This window comes from Anser brachyrhynchus, assembly GCF_964034855.1.
Source record: "Anser brachyrhynchus genome assembly, chromosome: 1".
NCBI lineage: Eukaryota > Metazoa > Chordata > Aves > Anseriformes > Anatidae > Anser > Anser brachyrhynchus.
Window position 1 is genome coordinate 16,274,625 of NC_137694.1, and position 15,898 is coordinate 16,290,522.

A 15,898-nucleotide genomic window follows, 5' to 3' on the forward strand; every position below is an offset into this window, starting at 1 on the left:
TCTCTATTTTGAAGACCTTGTTTATTTGCAGTTAGGGGGACTGTAAGGGTCTGCACACAACTCCTGGCACTAGGCCCTACAGGTAGGACCTTCACCTTTGTATGGGAGCTTGTGTTCAGCATACATGTGATCACTTGGGACAGTTTGGTCAAGTAGCTGTTCTTAGTTGTGCACTCCGTTTTCACAGAGTCACAGAATGGTTTGGGTTGGAAGGGACCTTAAAGATTACCCAATTCCAGCCCCCTGCCATGGGCAGGGATGCCTCCACATGACCAGGTTGCCCAAAGCCCCATCCAGCCTGGCCTTGAACACCCAGGGATAGGGCATCCACAGCTTCTCTGGGCAACCTGGTCCAGTACCTCTCCACCCTCATTGTGAAGAATTCCTTCCTTATATCTAATTCGAACCTACCCTCTTTTAGTTAAAAACCACTGCCCCTCGCCCTGTCACTGCACCCCCTGACAAAGAGTCCCTCCCCAGCTTTACTGCAGGCCCCCTTTAGGCACTGGAAGGCCGCTGTAAGGTCTCCCTGGAGCCTTCTCTTCTCCAGGCTGAACAACCCCAGCTCTCTCAGCCTCTCTTCATAGCAGAGGTGCTCCAGCTCTCTGGTCATCTTTGTGGCCTTCCTTCGGACCTGCTCTAGCAGGTCCATGTCTCTCTTGCGCTGGAGCCCAGAACTGAACACAGTGGGTGGTGGGGTGTCATGGGAGCTGAGAAGAGGAGGGGAATCACCTCCTTCAACCTGCTTCTTTTGATGCAGCCCAGGGTACGGTTGGCTTTCTAGGCTGCCACGCACGCCGCTGGCTGATGCTAAATCATGTTATTTTTGCCCACCGGTCCTCAGATGGGGTTTGTGTAACACTGACTTCCTCTCAAGGGAAACCAGCAGAGCATTTCTTGTGTGGAGAAATTGCAGATATGTAGATCCAGACTCTGTAGAGCTCTGAGACTGGATGCTAATAACTGTGTCAAGCCAGTGCCTGCCCACTGGGTGTAGTCTGCTTAGTAAAGTTGTCTGACACAAAAGCACTTTGAGAATTGCTTTCTCGCTTTTAGAGCATTTCTGGTCTTGCTGGTTGTTTCTGATAGAAACAACCTCTAAACACACACACAAAAAAGCATAAACCAAAGCACACGTGGCTTTTCTGTTTGTATAGCTAGCAAGGAACAGGAATTGAGAAAAGTGGAAATCATCTGGATTACCAGTAAAATGATGGTGCTTGAATGTCAACATCAGTATTGCACTCTTGATCATTTGTTATTTGTATTGGGAAGTAAAAAGTTGGTATAAAGACCACAGTGACTGTGAACTGGAATTATTTTGTAGAAAGAGCTAGAGAGACAAAGGAGGGATGGAGAGCAAAGAAGAAGAGAAGCAGTGTCATAATATTCAAGCTGTCAGTGGAAAATACTGTCTCACATCCCAGTTGTGAATTTGGTATCAGAACGGGAATATGTTAGTGAATGTTTTAATTCATCTGCAAGAGCCATTGTGATTTCTTTTCTTCATATCCGTAAGTGGTCTATTGTAGATGAAATTTGTGGAATAAGAAATTCTAGATCTTAGACTTTGAGTCTTCTTTGTGGTCTTAATTTGAGGCACATCCTCCAGCTACTGTATTTATTTTAGTCAACCTCTTTTATTATTGAATTAGTAGATCTACTATGTGTTTTCAGTATGTGTCTCTTGATATGTTGATGAACTATGGAAGTTAATACATTTGGTATATTTTAATAATGTGAGAAAAAAAAAATCTGGTAGTCTCAAGAGATGAAATAATAATACATTAAGTACTTCTGAGTGAAAAAATGACAGTTAATGTGGGAAAAGCAACTTTGACAAAGGCCTGTAAAGTAAGATAATGATTCCTCTTGATTCAGTTCCAGACAGCCATCTTTGTCGGAGAAGAAGATACCTGAACCTTCACCTTTAGCCAAGAGAAAAGTCTATGACAAAACAATGGAAAAGACAAAGGCAAAAGAACAAAAACTGTAAGATTCCTTTATTTTCTCTGAAATAATTTAAACCGTGGGTATATCTTCTTGAAAAACAGATCTGTATTTTCTGTTTCTTTAATTTTCGGACAGTTGTTTTTATTGTTGGCAATGAAATGATTATTGCTCAACTGCTGTGTGTGTATTTTTATTTTTTTTATTCCCCCCAAGTAATTTTGTACACACAAATAACTCTGGACCAGAGCTCTGAAAATGTCCTTTGGAGCATTTGCAAATTTTTTAAATTATTATTATTAAATAGCAATCATCAATTTCTCTAAGAAACTGCAGTTATATAAGAACTTCATTTCACATACTTGATTTTTCTGCTTGGAGCTTCTGCTTTTATCGAGCAAATTTTGAACATTTTGCCACCTTGCAGTCTGAAGCAGTTGTAGTCTTAAGTTTTGTTAACCTTCTCTGGGAAACATCTGTAGCCATCATCATAATTTTATTTATTTGCTTAAGAAAAGAGGATCTAACATTTGAGGCATGTTGCATTTAACATCTCTAATCATTCACAGCCTGTTAAAGAAGATGTTCTTTTTTTCTTGTAGCTCAGATTCTGGAACCTCAGAGGCTAGTCTGTCACCTCCTACTTCCCCACCAAGCCGGCCCCGTAATGAAATGAATGTTTTTAGTCGTCTTACTGTTTCTCAGGGAAACACATCAGTTCAGCAGGATAAGTAAGTCACAGAGGGAAGCCTCAGCCCCCGAACAGGGACTTGGCAAAGTGCATTCAAGTTACCAGTGTAGTATCTGTTAGATATTTTGCCTTTCTCCTGCAAGACAGGAGGAGACATTTCTCCTGCATTCATGTATCTTTCAAATAAAATACTTAAAAACCTACATGAAACTGCTGTAAAAATTCAAGGAAAACAATTTCCTGCTGAACCTTGTTTCCTGTATTCTAGGCTATGTTTGGTACTTGTAGTTTTAAAGCCTTAAACTGTGACAGAAAAGAACTGTAGAATTTTTAGATATATGTGTATTTGTGTGTGTGCTTACACTTGAAAGTAGAATTAGGCTAACAATGTAGGAAATTGTGCTTTTGACAGTTGTTCAGTTATTCCAGTTCAGAGCACTGTCACAATAGCACCCTGGAGGGCAGGATGTTGAAATGGCTAGAATGCAGTTGTTTAGAGATTATCCAAATTATTGAACAGGCTCACAATAGGAGGTGATCTGGAGGAGCAGATGATATCAACACCTCATTTAGAAGTAGAGCTCAGTTTCCTGGCATGTTAGGCATCTGTTTCTGCAGGAGTTTGTCCAAATTGCAGCCGCCTTGGGTTGAACAGAATCTTTATTGCAGGTTTCAGTACTGATAATAGTGCCATGCAGCACTTATGAACCGCAACTGAAACTTGGAATAAACCTCTGGTTCAGACTATAGCAAGATGAGAAATAGGTCTCTTTCCACTTTTTTTTTTTTAAATAAAAATTTTGTTTTCTTTCAGTCTGCAGGGTTACCACATACCAAGCAGTAGCTTGCAATGCTTGCAATAATTTAACAGTGCTTGTAACTTCTTTATCTTTGATATGTCATCTCACTGCTAACTCCCACTTAACCTTTTTCATTTTCTTTGCACTGGCTTTGAAATCAAAAGGAAGCTGCTGGATCTGTTCAATTTGAGTTAGAAATGAAGGGTGTCTTATGACATACTGAAAACATTCATGTCTTGGGGGAACTTTTTCTTCTTGTGTGTTCTCTTGGTTTTTTTTTTATTTTTTAAAACTCTTCTTGAAAAGGAGAGGTGAAGGACTTTGAAGTAAGGATAATTTCCAAATTGCAGTTCCTTTTTCAGTGGGCTATCAATGTTTAATATTTATATTTTCCAGATTAACATTTTACATCTTTTTTTCTATACTTAACAGGCATTGGTGTTAAAAATGATTTTTCCTTTTCATATTTTCAATAAGCATTATGTTCCAAAGGTTAAAGTTCGAATCCATCTTCTCCTTTTGCTTTACCTTTACTTTTGTAAGTGTTGTGGTTTAACCCGGCTGGCAGCTAAACACCACACAGCCGTTCACTCACCCTCCCCCCTCCCTCTCTGGGATGGGGGAGAGAAACGGGAAAGTGAAGCCTGTGAGTTGAGATAAAGACAGTTTATTAAGACAGGAAAATAATAATAACAATAATAATAATAATAGTGATAATGGTAATAGTATTAACAATAATAATGTGTAAGAAAACAAGTGATGCACAATGCAATTGCTCACCACCCGCTGACCGATGCCCAGCCTATTCCCGAGCAGCCGGCCCCCCACCCCGGCCAGCCACCCCTATATATTGTTTAGCATGACGTCAGATGGTATGGAATACCCCTTTGGCCAGTTTGGGTCAGCTGTCCTGGGTCTGTCCCCTCCCAGCTCCTGCTGCACCCCCAGCCTGCTCGCTGGCAGGACAGAGCAAGAAGCCGAAAAGTCCTTGGCCTGGTGTAAACACTGCTCTGCAACAATTAAAACATCAGCATGTTATCAGCGCTCTTCTCATCCTAATCCAAAACATAGCACCCTACCAGCTACTATGAGCTACTTAACTCTGTCCTAACTGGAACCAGGACAGTAAGAAAATATTGGGGAAATAAAAAATGACTTAGCAGGCGTTACTCAGTTTCTTGGTTTGAGGCAGTCTACCAATGTAACTCACTGCCAAGAGAGCCGTTTAATGATTTTTTTTCCCTAATATTATCATGGATTTAAGGTATACCCTGAGCAATGCTACATACTGTGTATGAATTTGCATTGCTTTTCTGGACTGGCCATGCTGTTGTTTGTTCTTCTAATATGGAGGCTTTACTTTGCTGCTGATACCTATATTCTTTCTCCTCACAATTCCACCACTGTTGGTTGTAGGTCTGATGAAAGTGATTCCTCTCTGTCGGAGGTACACAGGTATTCTCTCTTTCTCTTTTCTTTTTTCCTGGCATCTCTCAGTGAAGTTATTCCAGTTCTTAGGAAATTTCATTTTGCATTTCATTTAGATGCATGAATTTTCCTGATACTTATGCACTGTATAATTTTTGCTTTTGCCAGAAATTTAAAAATCTGAAATTCTGGTCAAGCATGTGTCCCCACCCCCCCCATTTTTTAGGGCTTTGTTAATCATTGTTGAGCATGTCAGTTTGGTGGTTGTTTTTTTTTCTTTTTTTTTTTTTTTAATGAAATAGGGTGTACACCTTTCCCTAGACATACTCTCTCTTTGTTTTCTTTGAAAAAGAGCAAATATTTTCTCACTTTTTTGAAGCTCGTCTTTTTTTTTTTCCCTTGTTCAGTTGTACGCTTAGGTCACTAAAAAATTAAATTCTTCTGTAAATAAAAACAAATAGTTTCTACCATGTCTTTTTGACAGGATGCATAGTGGTTCGAGAGATGAAAGAAATGTCCCTAGTCGTGTTTCCAAGCAGTGGCTTAGGCTGTTGGCACTCAGTGAAAAAATTTAGCAAGAAAAGGGCAGTTAAAAGATTAATAATAAGGCGTCGGTGGCTTTGTCTAGTCATTGTAGCAAGCATAGCATGTTTTGTCTGTAGATTTCAAAGCACAGCACACAGGTAGATAAATAGCTCTGGGACATGTATTTTACAGGGCTTGTCAAGGGAATGAGTGGGTGAGAGCAGCAGTAGGAGTAATTCGCAGTCTACAGGCAGCGTGATCCACTGGAGAATATTACAGAGAAAAAACGTTAGTTCTGTGTAGCATTAGAAAACAAAGCGCAGACATCTAAAATAATAATAATAAAGTAAACTGTCTATTTCTGTATTCTTGAAAACACTATAAATAAGGTGCAGATTGAAAGATGAAAGTATTATTCAAAGTGAGGAAGTTATGAATTACGTAGAATAGAATCATAAAATCATCATTTCTAACACCGTACCAGATAAACCAGGCCACTAAGTTAGCTCATATCAGTAAAGACCTCTTCCTTCTTGTAGCAGTTTTCTGCTGGGCAATATTTTGGAATTTTTACAGTTTCCCAAACCTGATGGTTTTTATGAGGTAGGGCTTAGTGGCTATTTCTCGTAATTATGAACTTAATCCCTAGAAAGGTGTGGCTGTGAGTCTTGACTGTGAGCTGGTCAGGTCACAACATTGTGTTGCATGTTTGTGGGCATTATCTAACACGGAAACAGGGTAGGCTTTTCTACACTTCACAGGTAAAGGGAAGTACGTGTGCACTGTGCATGCAGTTGTATGCATGGGATTTTAGACTACTACTTATTATTATTTTATGAAGATTAGTGTGACTTTATGTATTTATTTTTCAGGCTGGGTTACAATCTTTTTGGTACCACCTCAGAGTTAGCTACACGTACCCTGGAAAGATTCCTCCGGAGTGCCTGTAGTCTCACCGCGCACCCTTATAGCCATTTAAGTTTGGTGTTGTGTACAGGCTAGGGACCTTCCTCAGGCACATGAGTTAGTAGCAGTTCTCCAAGCTCGCCCGTAGAGGGTAGCTGATGTGAAATTGTTCCTGGAATTACTTCTTTGGAATGTTTCTCTTTGGAATTGGCTGTGTACATTACCTTCACTGCATTTTTCAGATGTGCTATTTGGACTAAGCTGTCTTTCTGCAATTTGCAGTCTTGTGGTTGGTCCTCTGAATCCAGGAGCTTTATGCATCTTGGCTCTTTCAGCATCTTGCAGGTTTTCCCATGTACCCGACACTCAGCATCCTGTCTCTTTTTGTTTCTTGTTTGTTTTAGTTTCTGATTTCCTTTATTTAGCCCAGAGTTCACACTTGTTAAAGCTAAGTAGTAAAAATCCTTGCATAGTTTATAAAAGGCATTCAGCTGTTCTGTCCTCGCATGTAAAAAAATGAAATTAACTTTTCCCCTACATATAAGTAAATTAATTTGATCTGTGTCTATTACTATGCCCAACTCACATTTTCTTTTTTCTTTAGGGGGATAATTAACCCATTCCCTGCTTCAAAATGCATCCGATCTTCCCCACTTCAGTGTATCTATACAGCTGAAGGACATGCCAAGGCTGTGCTTTGTGTAGATGCAACTGATGATCTTCTCTTCACTGGATCTAAAGGTTGGGCAAGCTTCATGCACCTGTGCTGTCTGTACAGGCAGCTTTTACAACCGGGGTTATTGTGAAATTCCCAATTTGTGCTCAGTGCTGTACACTCAGTGGAAAATGTGAGGATCTGTTTCTAACATAAGCTGAAGAAGGACTTACAGTAATTATCTACAGATTTTAACCTCATTGTGTAGTATTAAGCTACTTATTTGTAGTGGAAAAGGTAACGCTCAAGAACAATGTTAACATTTGTTGAATTTTATGATGCAACCAGTCATGGTAACAGGTGCTCACATGATGTGCAATGGCAAAGTAATAGCCTCAGGGCGTAGAGGTAGAGGTGTGGGAATTAGCACATCTCCTTTGGCTGCCCTACCTACAGGGTTTGAATAGATTCATTCTGCAGAGCTAGAGCTGTTTTCTGCTTTCCACGTGCATCTCATTACCTGCCCATTGTGGGCTGTGAGAGTTGTATGGCTGTTGTGGGTTGGGCTAGATTTAGTAGTCACTAAATTCCCTACTGGGTGGAACAGTCTACGAGCTCTTCAAGCTGATAGGAATAGCATTTTGGAAGAAAACATTTCCTTCCTATTTTTGTTGACTCTGCATTGTAATCACTCAGTTTGGTTTGAAGATAACATAACTGGACCTCAGTGGTTATTTTTCATAAATGTTGTTTTTCATATCACTCAAAAAGTTGTTTTTGTATGTTCTCTTTTTCTGGATCTTTTCATATAAGGCAGTTATAATAAAGGACTCGCTAAGTTCTTAGTAATGCGTGAAACTTTGGAAGTTCTCTCAAATAGAGCCTATGTGATAATCTGTGAATTTTCCTTGAAGGTATTGAAGCTCAGGTGAATTAGAGTGGTGGCTGGGAAGAAGTTAGTGCCTACTGACAGGGAGACTCTCCTTTTCACTAGTACACGTAACGTGTCCATTCTGAAATTTCAGGGCATCTTTATTTATTCCTGCATTGACACAGAGATAGCACCCTCAGCTGTAGGTCTTCCACTGCTAACATTCAGGTGTGGTTTCTGTGGCTATTCCCCTGCCTATTAAAAATACCAAGGCACACTGATAGAGTGAATTGGCAAATTTTTGGTCTTATTAATTTTCAGCCAACATTTTAGCATTTGTGCAACTGTATACAAGTGCAATAAGAGGATGTATTTATAGCTTCTGCAAATGCTGCTGAGTTGATTTGTATTGAGGTTTCAAATTCAGTGCCTATATGGGGAAAAAAGGCTTTAATTTTTTAATTTATTTTGCATATCTTTTCTTTTTTTTTTTTTTCCTTGGAACATAGGAATGCTTGCAGATGTTGTAAATATTTGCTCTTTTTTGTCATATGCTAGCTTCCCATACTTACAGAGGAATATTTTCTGCATGTATTTTGGAGGGGAAAACTTCACAAAGTGCACTTCTACTCAAGAGTAGAAGAGTGTATACAGCTGTTTAATTAAATAAGGCTAAATATTCTGGAATCCGGTGCTGAAGCAGAAAGCTGTAGCTTATTGACTGCATATAACAGTAACAGCCAGTGCCAATTCAGGAATGATAATTAGCTCTCAGGTGCATTGTGGATGTTGGGCTTTGGACTTAACAGTTGAGATTTTTAAAGCAGCTGACCAGTTCTTGGTATGCTTACCTTCTTCATGCCATCGTAACAACTGCTGACACCTGAAGTTAGCTCTTTGTGCTCCCAGTATTTACTCCAGTAAAAATCTATTTCTAAAATATAGAGGATGACTATGGCATGGTGCAACAAGGAGAGTATCCTGTGTGGACTCCATTTGCGCTGCAAAATTCTTGAAAACTTCAATGCATTTGGGATTTTAGTACACAAAAGTTTGCACTATTTAAATTGGGTTGCTACTGAATGAAAACTATGACTAAAGCACTTATGCTGGAATTTTCAGATGCTCTTAAAGCACTGAATAGTTTGAATTGCTTCTTGACTTTGTATTTGTTGTGGCAGTCAATCCTCCATCATCCTGAGGCTCGCATTCTCTCCTGAACTATGATCTTGATGAAGAATTTTTGGGTGTAAAATTGTGTTCTTCTCTTCATCTGTCATCATCCAAACCTCACAACCTCCAAACTTTCTTTGTCTTTACTCACTTTCCTTGGGATGGGACTTTATCATTTTAAAATGTTCTGAGAGCTAACATGCACATCTTGAACATGACATTTAATGATTCACCCTGCTTAATTTTGATGATGGTAGACGATGCCCATGTGTACTCTTAAAGACCAATTTTGTTTAGTGATTTTTATGCAGTGCCTGCCAAAAGGAAGGGATATCTGTGAATACAACTGAATGTATGGATTTTTTTTTTTAATTATTGAGCTTTGGAAAAATACGAGTTTTCTATTTTAATCCCCACCTTTTGTTTTTGTTTTTGCTTGTCTTTGTTTAGACCGTACTTGTAAAGTCTGGAATCTGGTAACTGGACAAGAGATTATGTCTCTGGGGGGGCATCCAAATAATGTTGTTTCTATAAAATACTGCAACTACACTAGTCTGGTCTTCACAGTCTCAACGTCCTATATCAAGGTGTGGGACATCAGAGATTCTGCTAAGTGTGTTCGGACATTGACGTAAGTATATTAAACCTTGAATACCAAGAGCTTGAATGAATCTTTAACTTTATCTAAAATTAGATTAAATTCAATAGTGTAGTTCAAATACACTGTTGGGCCTGGAGGCTTTTTTTTGCTAAAAAAAAAAAAGTTAAAAAAAATTTTTTTCATGCTAAAAAAATAGCATGTTCAGGGTAGGTCAGTGTGGGGCATTGGTAATATATGAAAACATGAAACAATTTGCGTACATGCTTATAGTGTTTTATCATGTCTTTGGTATTCATTATTGGCTTTATAGCCCTTTTGCTTAGGTAAATACGTGTTATTTTAAACAACGTATAAAGTAAAGAGAACATAACGTAGTTGTTTTATTTATTTATTTATTTTGTTTTATTTATTTATTTTTCTCCTCCCTCCATGCGCTCAGGTCTTCGGGCCAGGCGATGCCCGGTGATGCGTGTTCAGGAAGTACTAACAGAACAGTTACTATCCCGGCTGGAGAGAACCAGATCAATCAGATTGCACTAAACCCAACTGGCACTTTCCTCTATGCAGCTGCTGGAAACTCAGTGAGGATGTGGGACCTGAAAAGGTACTGAGCATCAGCAGAAGAGAATCTTCCTTGGGTGGTTACATGTGCATGTGTAACAAAGTCAACAAGGTGTTTCCTGTTCATGATAATATCCATATTCTGGGTAAAATACAGTCAAGATATGGATCAACTAATCTGTGCTATAGTTGTTACAGAGATAATGGAATTGATCTTGATTTCCTTGGTTGTTAAGGTTATGGTGAGTTGTTTCAGTAAAATGATTGGGGAAAAAAAACAAGGTTCTGTGTTTAAGACACGTGCTGAAGAGTAAGGTGACAGATGCATGAGTCTTGACTGGTAATTGCAGATGAGGTTATGATTACTGACTGATGTAATGCAATATAATGTGTGGCTATGATAATTACTAGATAGCATTTTTTCCAAACAGAACCTGCACCTAAAGAGGGCACTCAAAATACAGGGAATAATCTAAGGAGTCTGTTTTTAAGTTTTTTTTTTTTTTTAAACCTAAATAGAAACTTTTATTTCCACTTCACATTTATGCATGGATATGAGGAACAGAGTAAGTAAACCAGTGGAGGACTAGTGAAGACATAGGAGGAAAGAACAAGATCCATCCTGGCAGAAACTGTTATAGCTTATGTTGGATACATGGAAAAATAAAAAGAAATCCTCATTCATTTATTTTCTTATTCTTGAAGATTTCAGTCTACAGGAAAGCTAACTGGTCACCTGGGTCCTGTTATGTGCCTTACTGTGGATCGAATTTCCAATGGACAAGATCTTATTGTCACTGGTTCAAAGGATCATTATATAAAGGTAAACCACAAGTATTTGTCTGTTTATTTTAAATCTTCACATCAGTATGGGATGCAGGCTTCAGCAGGAGTGACTCACATCTCCGTATCTGAAATCTGATAACCAAGGTAGAAATTATTCTATCAGATTATCAATAGCATTCAGTCTTAATAAGCATCATTTTTAATCTCATGATAGAACAATTTTGAAAACAATGTGAATCAGGTTGCCTGTAGTTAAACTTTTTCTTCATTCTTAGTAAGGTGGACTTCAGGTGTGTGAAGTCTTGGAGGAAGATTCATTACACCTGCTGTTTAGATACTTTCACAGGCTAAATGTTACTTCAATGAGTGCCTCCCTTTTGGAGTCCAGACCTACTTGCCTTGGCAGAGGTGCTCTGTTTGCTCTCCACAGTAAAGAGCTTGGGGTCTAGCCCAGGCTCTTGCTTACATGTTACCCCATTTATAAAGTGGGGTTGGAGAGAAAGGCCTCTGCATCTCAGCCCAGCTGTTCAATCCTTTGGGTTTTTCGTTAGCACACACTTTGATTATGCTGAGTTGTGTTTAAGCATAGCATAGTGAGGTTATGACACTTCTCTGCTTCTTGTCATTGTGATTAATTCACTCAGGGGTAGGGAGTCAGTTTTTTTGTTTCTGGCTCTTGCTTTTTTTTTTTATTTTTTCCTACCACAGCCAGAGTGCATTTGAATCTACAATCTCCAGTTTCTCAGGAATGTGCCCAAACCACCAGGGTATGTTTCTGAGAACATGGGAGCTATACATCATCGTCCCCATAAAGCTACCTCTCACACTGCAAAGAACATGTGAATTGTGAAGCCATAAATTTTATGAGGAAGAGACCCTAGTTTGTTGTGGAGGGTTATCCTTCATTCTGGTGTTGCCTGCTGGATTTGCCTATACTTCTCTTACACTAGAGGAAGTGTATAAACACAGCTGGGAGTGCAGCAGGGAGCCAGAACCTGAGCAAGCTTTCTCTCTGAGCTATAAGCTTTCTCTTTTTGCTGTTCCTACCCTGCAATTCTTAGACTCTTGGCTGTGTGGTGGGCTAGCCTCAGAAGACAGGCTGGGAGGTAGGTACATAACTTGATGGCTTGGCCTGTGGATTTCAGTCCTATCAGGATGTCCCTATGGTTATAGGCCAGAGGATTCTTAGGGAACAGGGTGACACAGAGAGACTCTAATAATTTCTTCTCTATATGGCTCGGAATATTGGGTTAGTTAGGAGCTACCATCCCGGCACAGTACTGAGTGGAGGACATCAGTGGGCCAACAGGATGCAATCGTGTAATGTAAGTTTGTCACACAGCCGACTCCTGTGACAAGCCAGGGGGTGGGAGGGTTTTGGGAAAACTTATCTGTCAATGGTCAGAGCAGTTTATCTGTTGTGTTCTGCTATCCTTGTGTGCTCCCTTGCTGTGAACAAGCTACCTAAATTCTTATGAGGCTGCCTGCTTCTTGACTTACACTACTAGAATATCCATGGATATTTTGGCCGTGTGTACAGCAGTGGGTGTTCTGCAAGGTTAGTACCTCCAGGACAGTCAAGTCACTTCAGACACTACAAATGATCTGCACATTGATGGTCAGTGCCATGATTTGGGATTTTTCGGTCCTTCTGCACACAGGTAGATGGACTGGATGTAGTAGATCTGGTCACAGCATGCTGCTCTCCCTCCACAGAAAACTACGGTGTTATATTCTGAGCCAGGAATGTTAGTCATCTCAGTCTAAGTGCCTAATTCTGGTGGTATCATTGGACATTTTTGTTACAATTGGAACTGATTTGTGTTTATTGAATGCTGTAATTTGTAAAATACCTTTAACTCAGTTAAGGTTTTCTTTCATATTGCCAAGCTGTCCCTTTCTTACTGCCAAGCTTATTAATTTTGAAAAGTCGATGAAGATCTAATAATAGGGAATGAAGTCTGACATTTGCTTGTGAAACAGGTATTGGTTTTTAAAAGTTACAGCTCATCTGTTCCTCCTCAGCTTAGTTTAACTGAGTGAGTTGTGGCTTGCTGCAATGCAAAATGAAACAGGATTGCTTAATACTATTGCTCTAGAGACAAATAGCTGATGGGCTGGTTATGGCTTAAATTCTTTAAATGACACCATTTTAACAATTTGTTTTACGACTCCATTCTTGAAGCACAGCCAAGGAGAGAGGTGTGTCTAGCCCCTGGAAACTAAGAGTGCGTAATGGTGTGAATCCCTTGCCAAAACACCTTGTCCAGAAAAATATATTTCTTCAGGTGTCTCTGTGCTTCTTCCTGTTTGAACCATGTTTCCTATACACAGCTCATGAGTGTTGTTTCTCTAGCCAAAGACATGTTATAGATAGGCTCCTTCTTATGAAGGTGCTGTGTGTTTCATAACTAATTAGGAGCATATTTTCCCAGATCAGTCTTCTCTATGTCAGCACAGCATTCCTGCATCAGGCAAAAGGCAGAAGAGAAGAAAGAGGTGGTTCTATTAGATAATTTCTCTCTAATACACATCATAATAACATTGGACTGTAATAAGACTTCAGAGACCTTTCCAAGTTTTTCCCTTTAAGTTATTCACTGCGTGTCTCCAAGCTTGTTAGACAGCAGATAATTTGGCTTACCATATTTGATAATTTATTTTATTTTAGATGTTTGATGTAACTGAAGGGGCTCTTGGAAGCGTGAGTCCTACACACAATTTTGAACCTCCTCACTATGATGGCATTGAAGCACTTGCTATTATGGGAGACAACCTTTTTAGTGGATCCAGAGACAATGGAATTAAGAAATGGGATTTGGCTCAGAAAGACCTTCTTCAGGTAATGTAAAAATAATGTGGCTAATGTGACAGTCATGCTTTAGAACTCTTTTCAGGTCGTGTAAATTTTCAGGTTTAGATGATGACTATTCACTTAGTTACTAATGTTTCTAAAATGGAAGGCACAGCACTGAGTGAGAGGGAAATCAATAATGTACCTATCTTTATACTAGGAATGCACTTGCTTTTCTCTTCAGTCTGTGTAGTGTCAGGAAATCCTGATGAAGTGGTTAGGCTTCATTTTAGTTTTGAGTATGTGTTTTTATTGTTGTTGTTGTGTTTGTTTTTGTTTTGTTTTGCTTGGAATGAAAGCAGCACTTTCCTTCTTCTCTGTGAATTGAACCATTGGGTAACAACATTCTTATGTCACTGACAAGATAGTAAATTTTGGATTAAGAACTCATTAATGACAAACAATGCTTTAGGTTAGGCTACAGAGTATCTTTTTGTAGAAAGGGGTTTAGAATCTCTCTTCCTCCCCCCAGTCTTTTTCTAAAAAGTTTCCTCCTTAGACTGCCGTTCACATTATATAACATAAGCATTCTATAAGACCTGTAATACACATATAGTAATCTCTGCTAGCTGTTAGAAAACATCTGTTTTTGCTAACCATGACGTAATTCAGGGCGAAAGTGGCCACTGGAGGCTACGTTTCAAGGTGAAAGTGTCCACTGAAGGTCATGTAATGCAACCTGCTGCTGCAAGCAAGGCCAACTTTGACGTTAGGTCTGGTTACAGAATCACAGAGCAGCTGATGCTGGCAGGGCCCTCAGGAGGCCAGCTGCTCCCACCCCTGCCCAAGCAGGGACACCCAGAGCAGGCTGCCCAGGGCCACGTCCAGGTGGCTTCTGAAGGTCTCCAAGGAGGAGGCCCCACAGTCTCTGAGGGCAGCCTGTGCCAGTGCTCGGTCACCTGCACAGCACAGAAGTGCTCCTGGTGTTCAGATGGAGCCTCCTGTGTCCCAGGTTGTGCCCATTGCCTCTTGCCCTGTTCCTGGGCACCACTGAAAAGAGTCTGGCTCCATCTTCTTTGCACCCTCCCTTCAGGTATTTGTGTACTTCAGATGGAGCCTCCTGAGCCTCCTCTCCAGGCTGAACAGCCTCAGTTCTTCTCTCAGCCTCTCAAAGGAGAGGTTCTTCCGTCCCTACATCATGCTGGTGGCCCTACATTAGACTTTTCCCAGAAAAAGGGGCCCAGAACTGAGCACAGTGTGGCCTCGCCAGTGCTGAGTAGAGAGGCATTGCCCAGCTGAGTTTTGAAGTCTCCAAGGTCACAGATTGCACAGTTTGCTTTGGGTGACCTACTACGCTCCTTAACTACTCCCATATGAATTCTTTTTTTTCCTTGTACCGAGTCAGAATTTGGTTTGTTGCAACTTTCTTTGCTGTGCGCACTTGAAAAACATCTGACTGTTCTCACTAGATTTTCTGTTTTGGGTAGTAGAAGATAGAAATTAGATTTCTTTTCTGCCTTCTTTTTTTCCAGGCTCCACACTCTGATTTCCCTTTCCATCTCCTTGTTCTCCAGTCCCCAAATGTTTTCCTGGGGACAACTGGACTTGCTTCAGTTTATCAATATCCCTCATATGCTGGGAGGCCCCAGATTGGACCTAGTAGTCCAGAGGTGGCCTCCCACCTGCTAAGTACTGGGAAATAATTACTTTCCTTTACTTGTAGTCTACATTCTTGCAGAGTTCCCAAGTATGTGGAAGAAAGAAATAAACCTTCCATGTCTTTAATAGAGGTTTAAAAAATAAATAAAAAATATAAGATAAATAGGGAAGGATATATGCTCTTGAGATAATTGAAGTATATGAGATGATAGCACAGAGAAGGAAACAAGATGAGTAGAAGAATCACAACCTTGGACTTCAAGAGAGCAGATTTTGGCCTGTTTAGGGACCTGTCTGGAAGAATCCCTTGGGATATGGTCCTGGAGAAAGGAGGGGCCCAAGAGAATGGTTTGATTTTTCAAGGACTTCCAAGCTCAAGAGTGTTCCATCCTGACATGCAGAAAGTGAAGCAAAGTTGAAAGGAGGCCTGCATGGATACAGAAGGAGCTCTTGACTAAACTCAAACGTTAATAGGCAAGAGATGGAAGCAAGAATAGG

General features: G+C 40.1%; 1 protein-coding gene across 13 annotated transcripts in view; it reads left to right on the plus strand.

Moving 5' to 3' along the window:
* Positions 1-15,898, plus strand: part of KIF21A (kinesin family member 21A) — a 91,891-nt gene that overhangs the window by 70,755 nt on the left and 5,238 nt on the right. For 5 of the 13 annotated variants that reach the window (XM_080577485.1, XM_080577490.1, XM_080577492.1 and 2 more), the window contains 8 exons: positions 1,882-1,992; positions 2,553-2,681; positions 4,858-4,896; positions 6,905-7,041; positions 9,450-9,630; positions 10,040-10,204; positions 10,867-10,984; positions 13,619-13,789. In XM_080577485.1, the coding sequence (XP_080433611.1) occupies positions 1,882-1,992; positions 2,553-2,681; positions 4,858-4,896; positions 6,905-7,041; positions 9,450-9,630; positions 10,040-10,204; positions 10,867-10,984; positions 13,619-13,789 (1,051 nt within the window). The remainder of the gene's footprint in view (positions 1-1,881; positions 1,993-2,552; positions 2,682-4,857; positions 4,897-6,904; positions 7,042-9,449; positions 9,631-10,039; positions 10,205-10,866; positions 10,985-13,618; positions 13,790-15,898) is intronic. The other 8 variants (XM_080577493.1, XM_080577489.1, XM_080577495.1 and 5 more) reach the window with 3 other exon arrangements.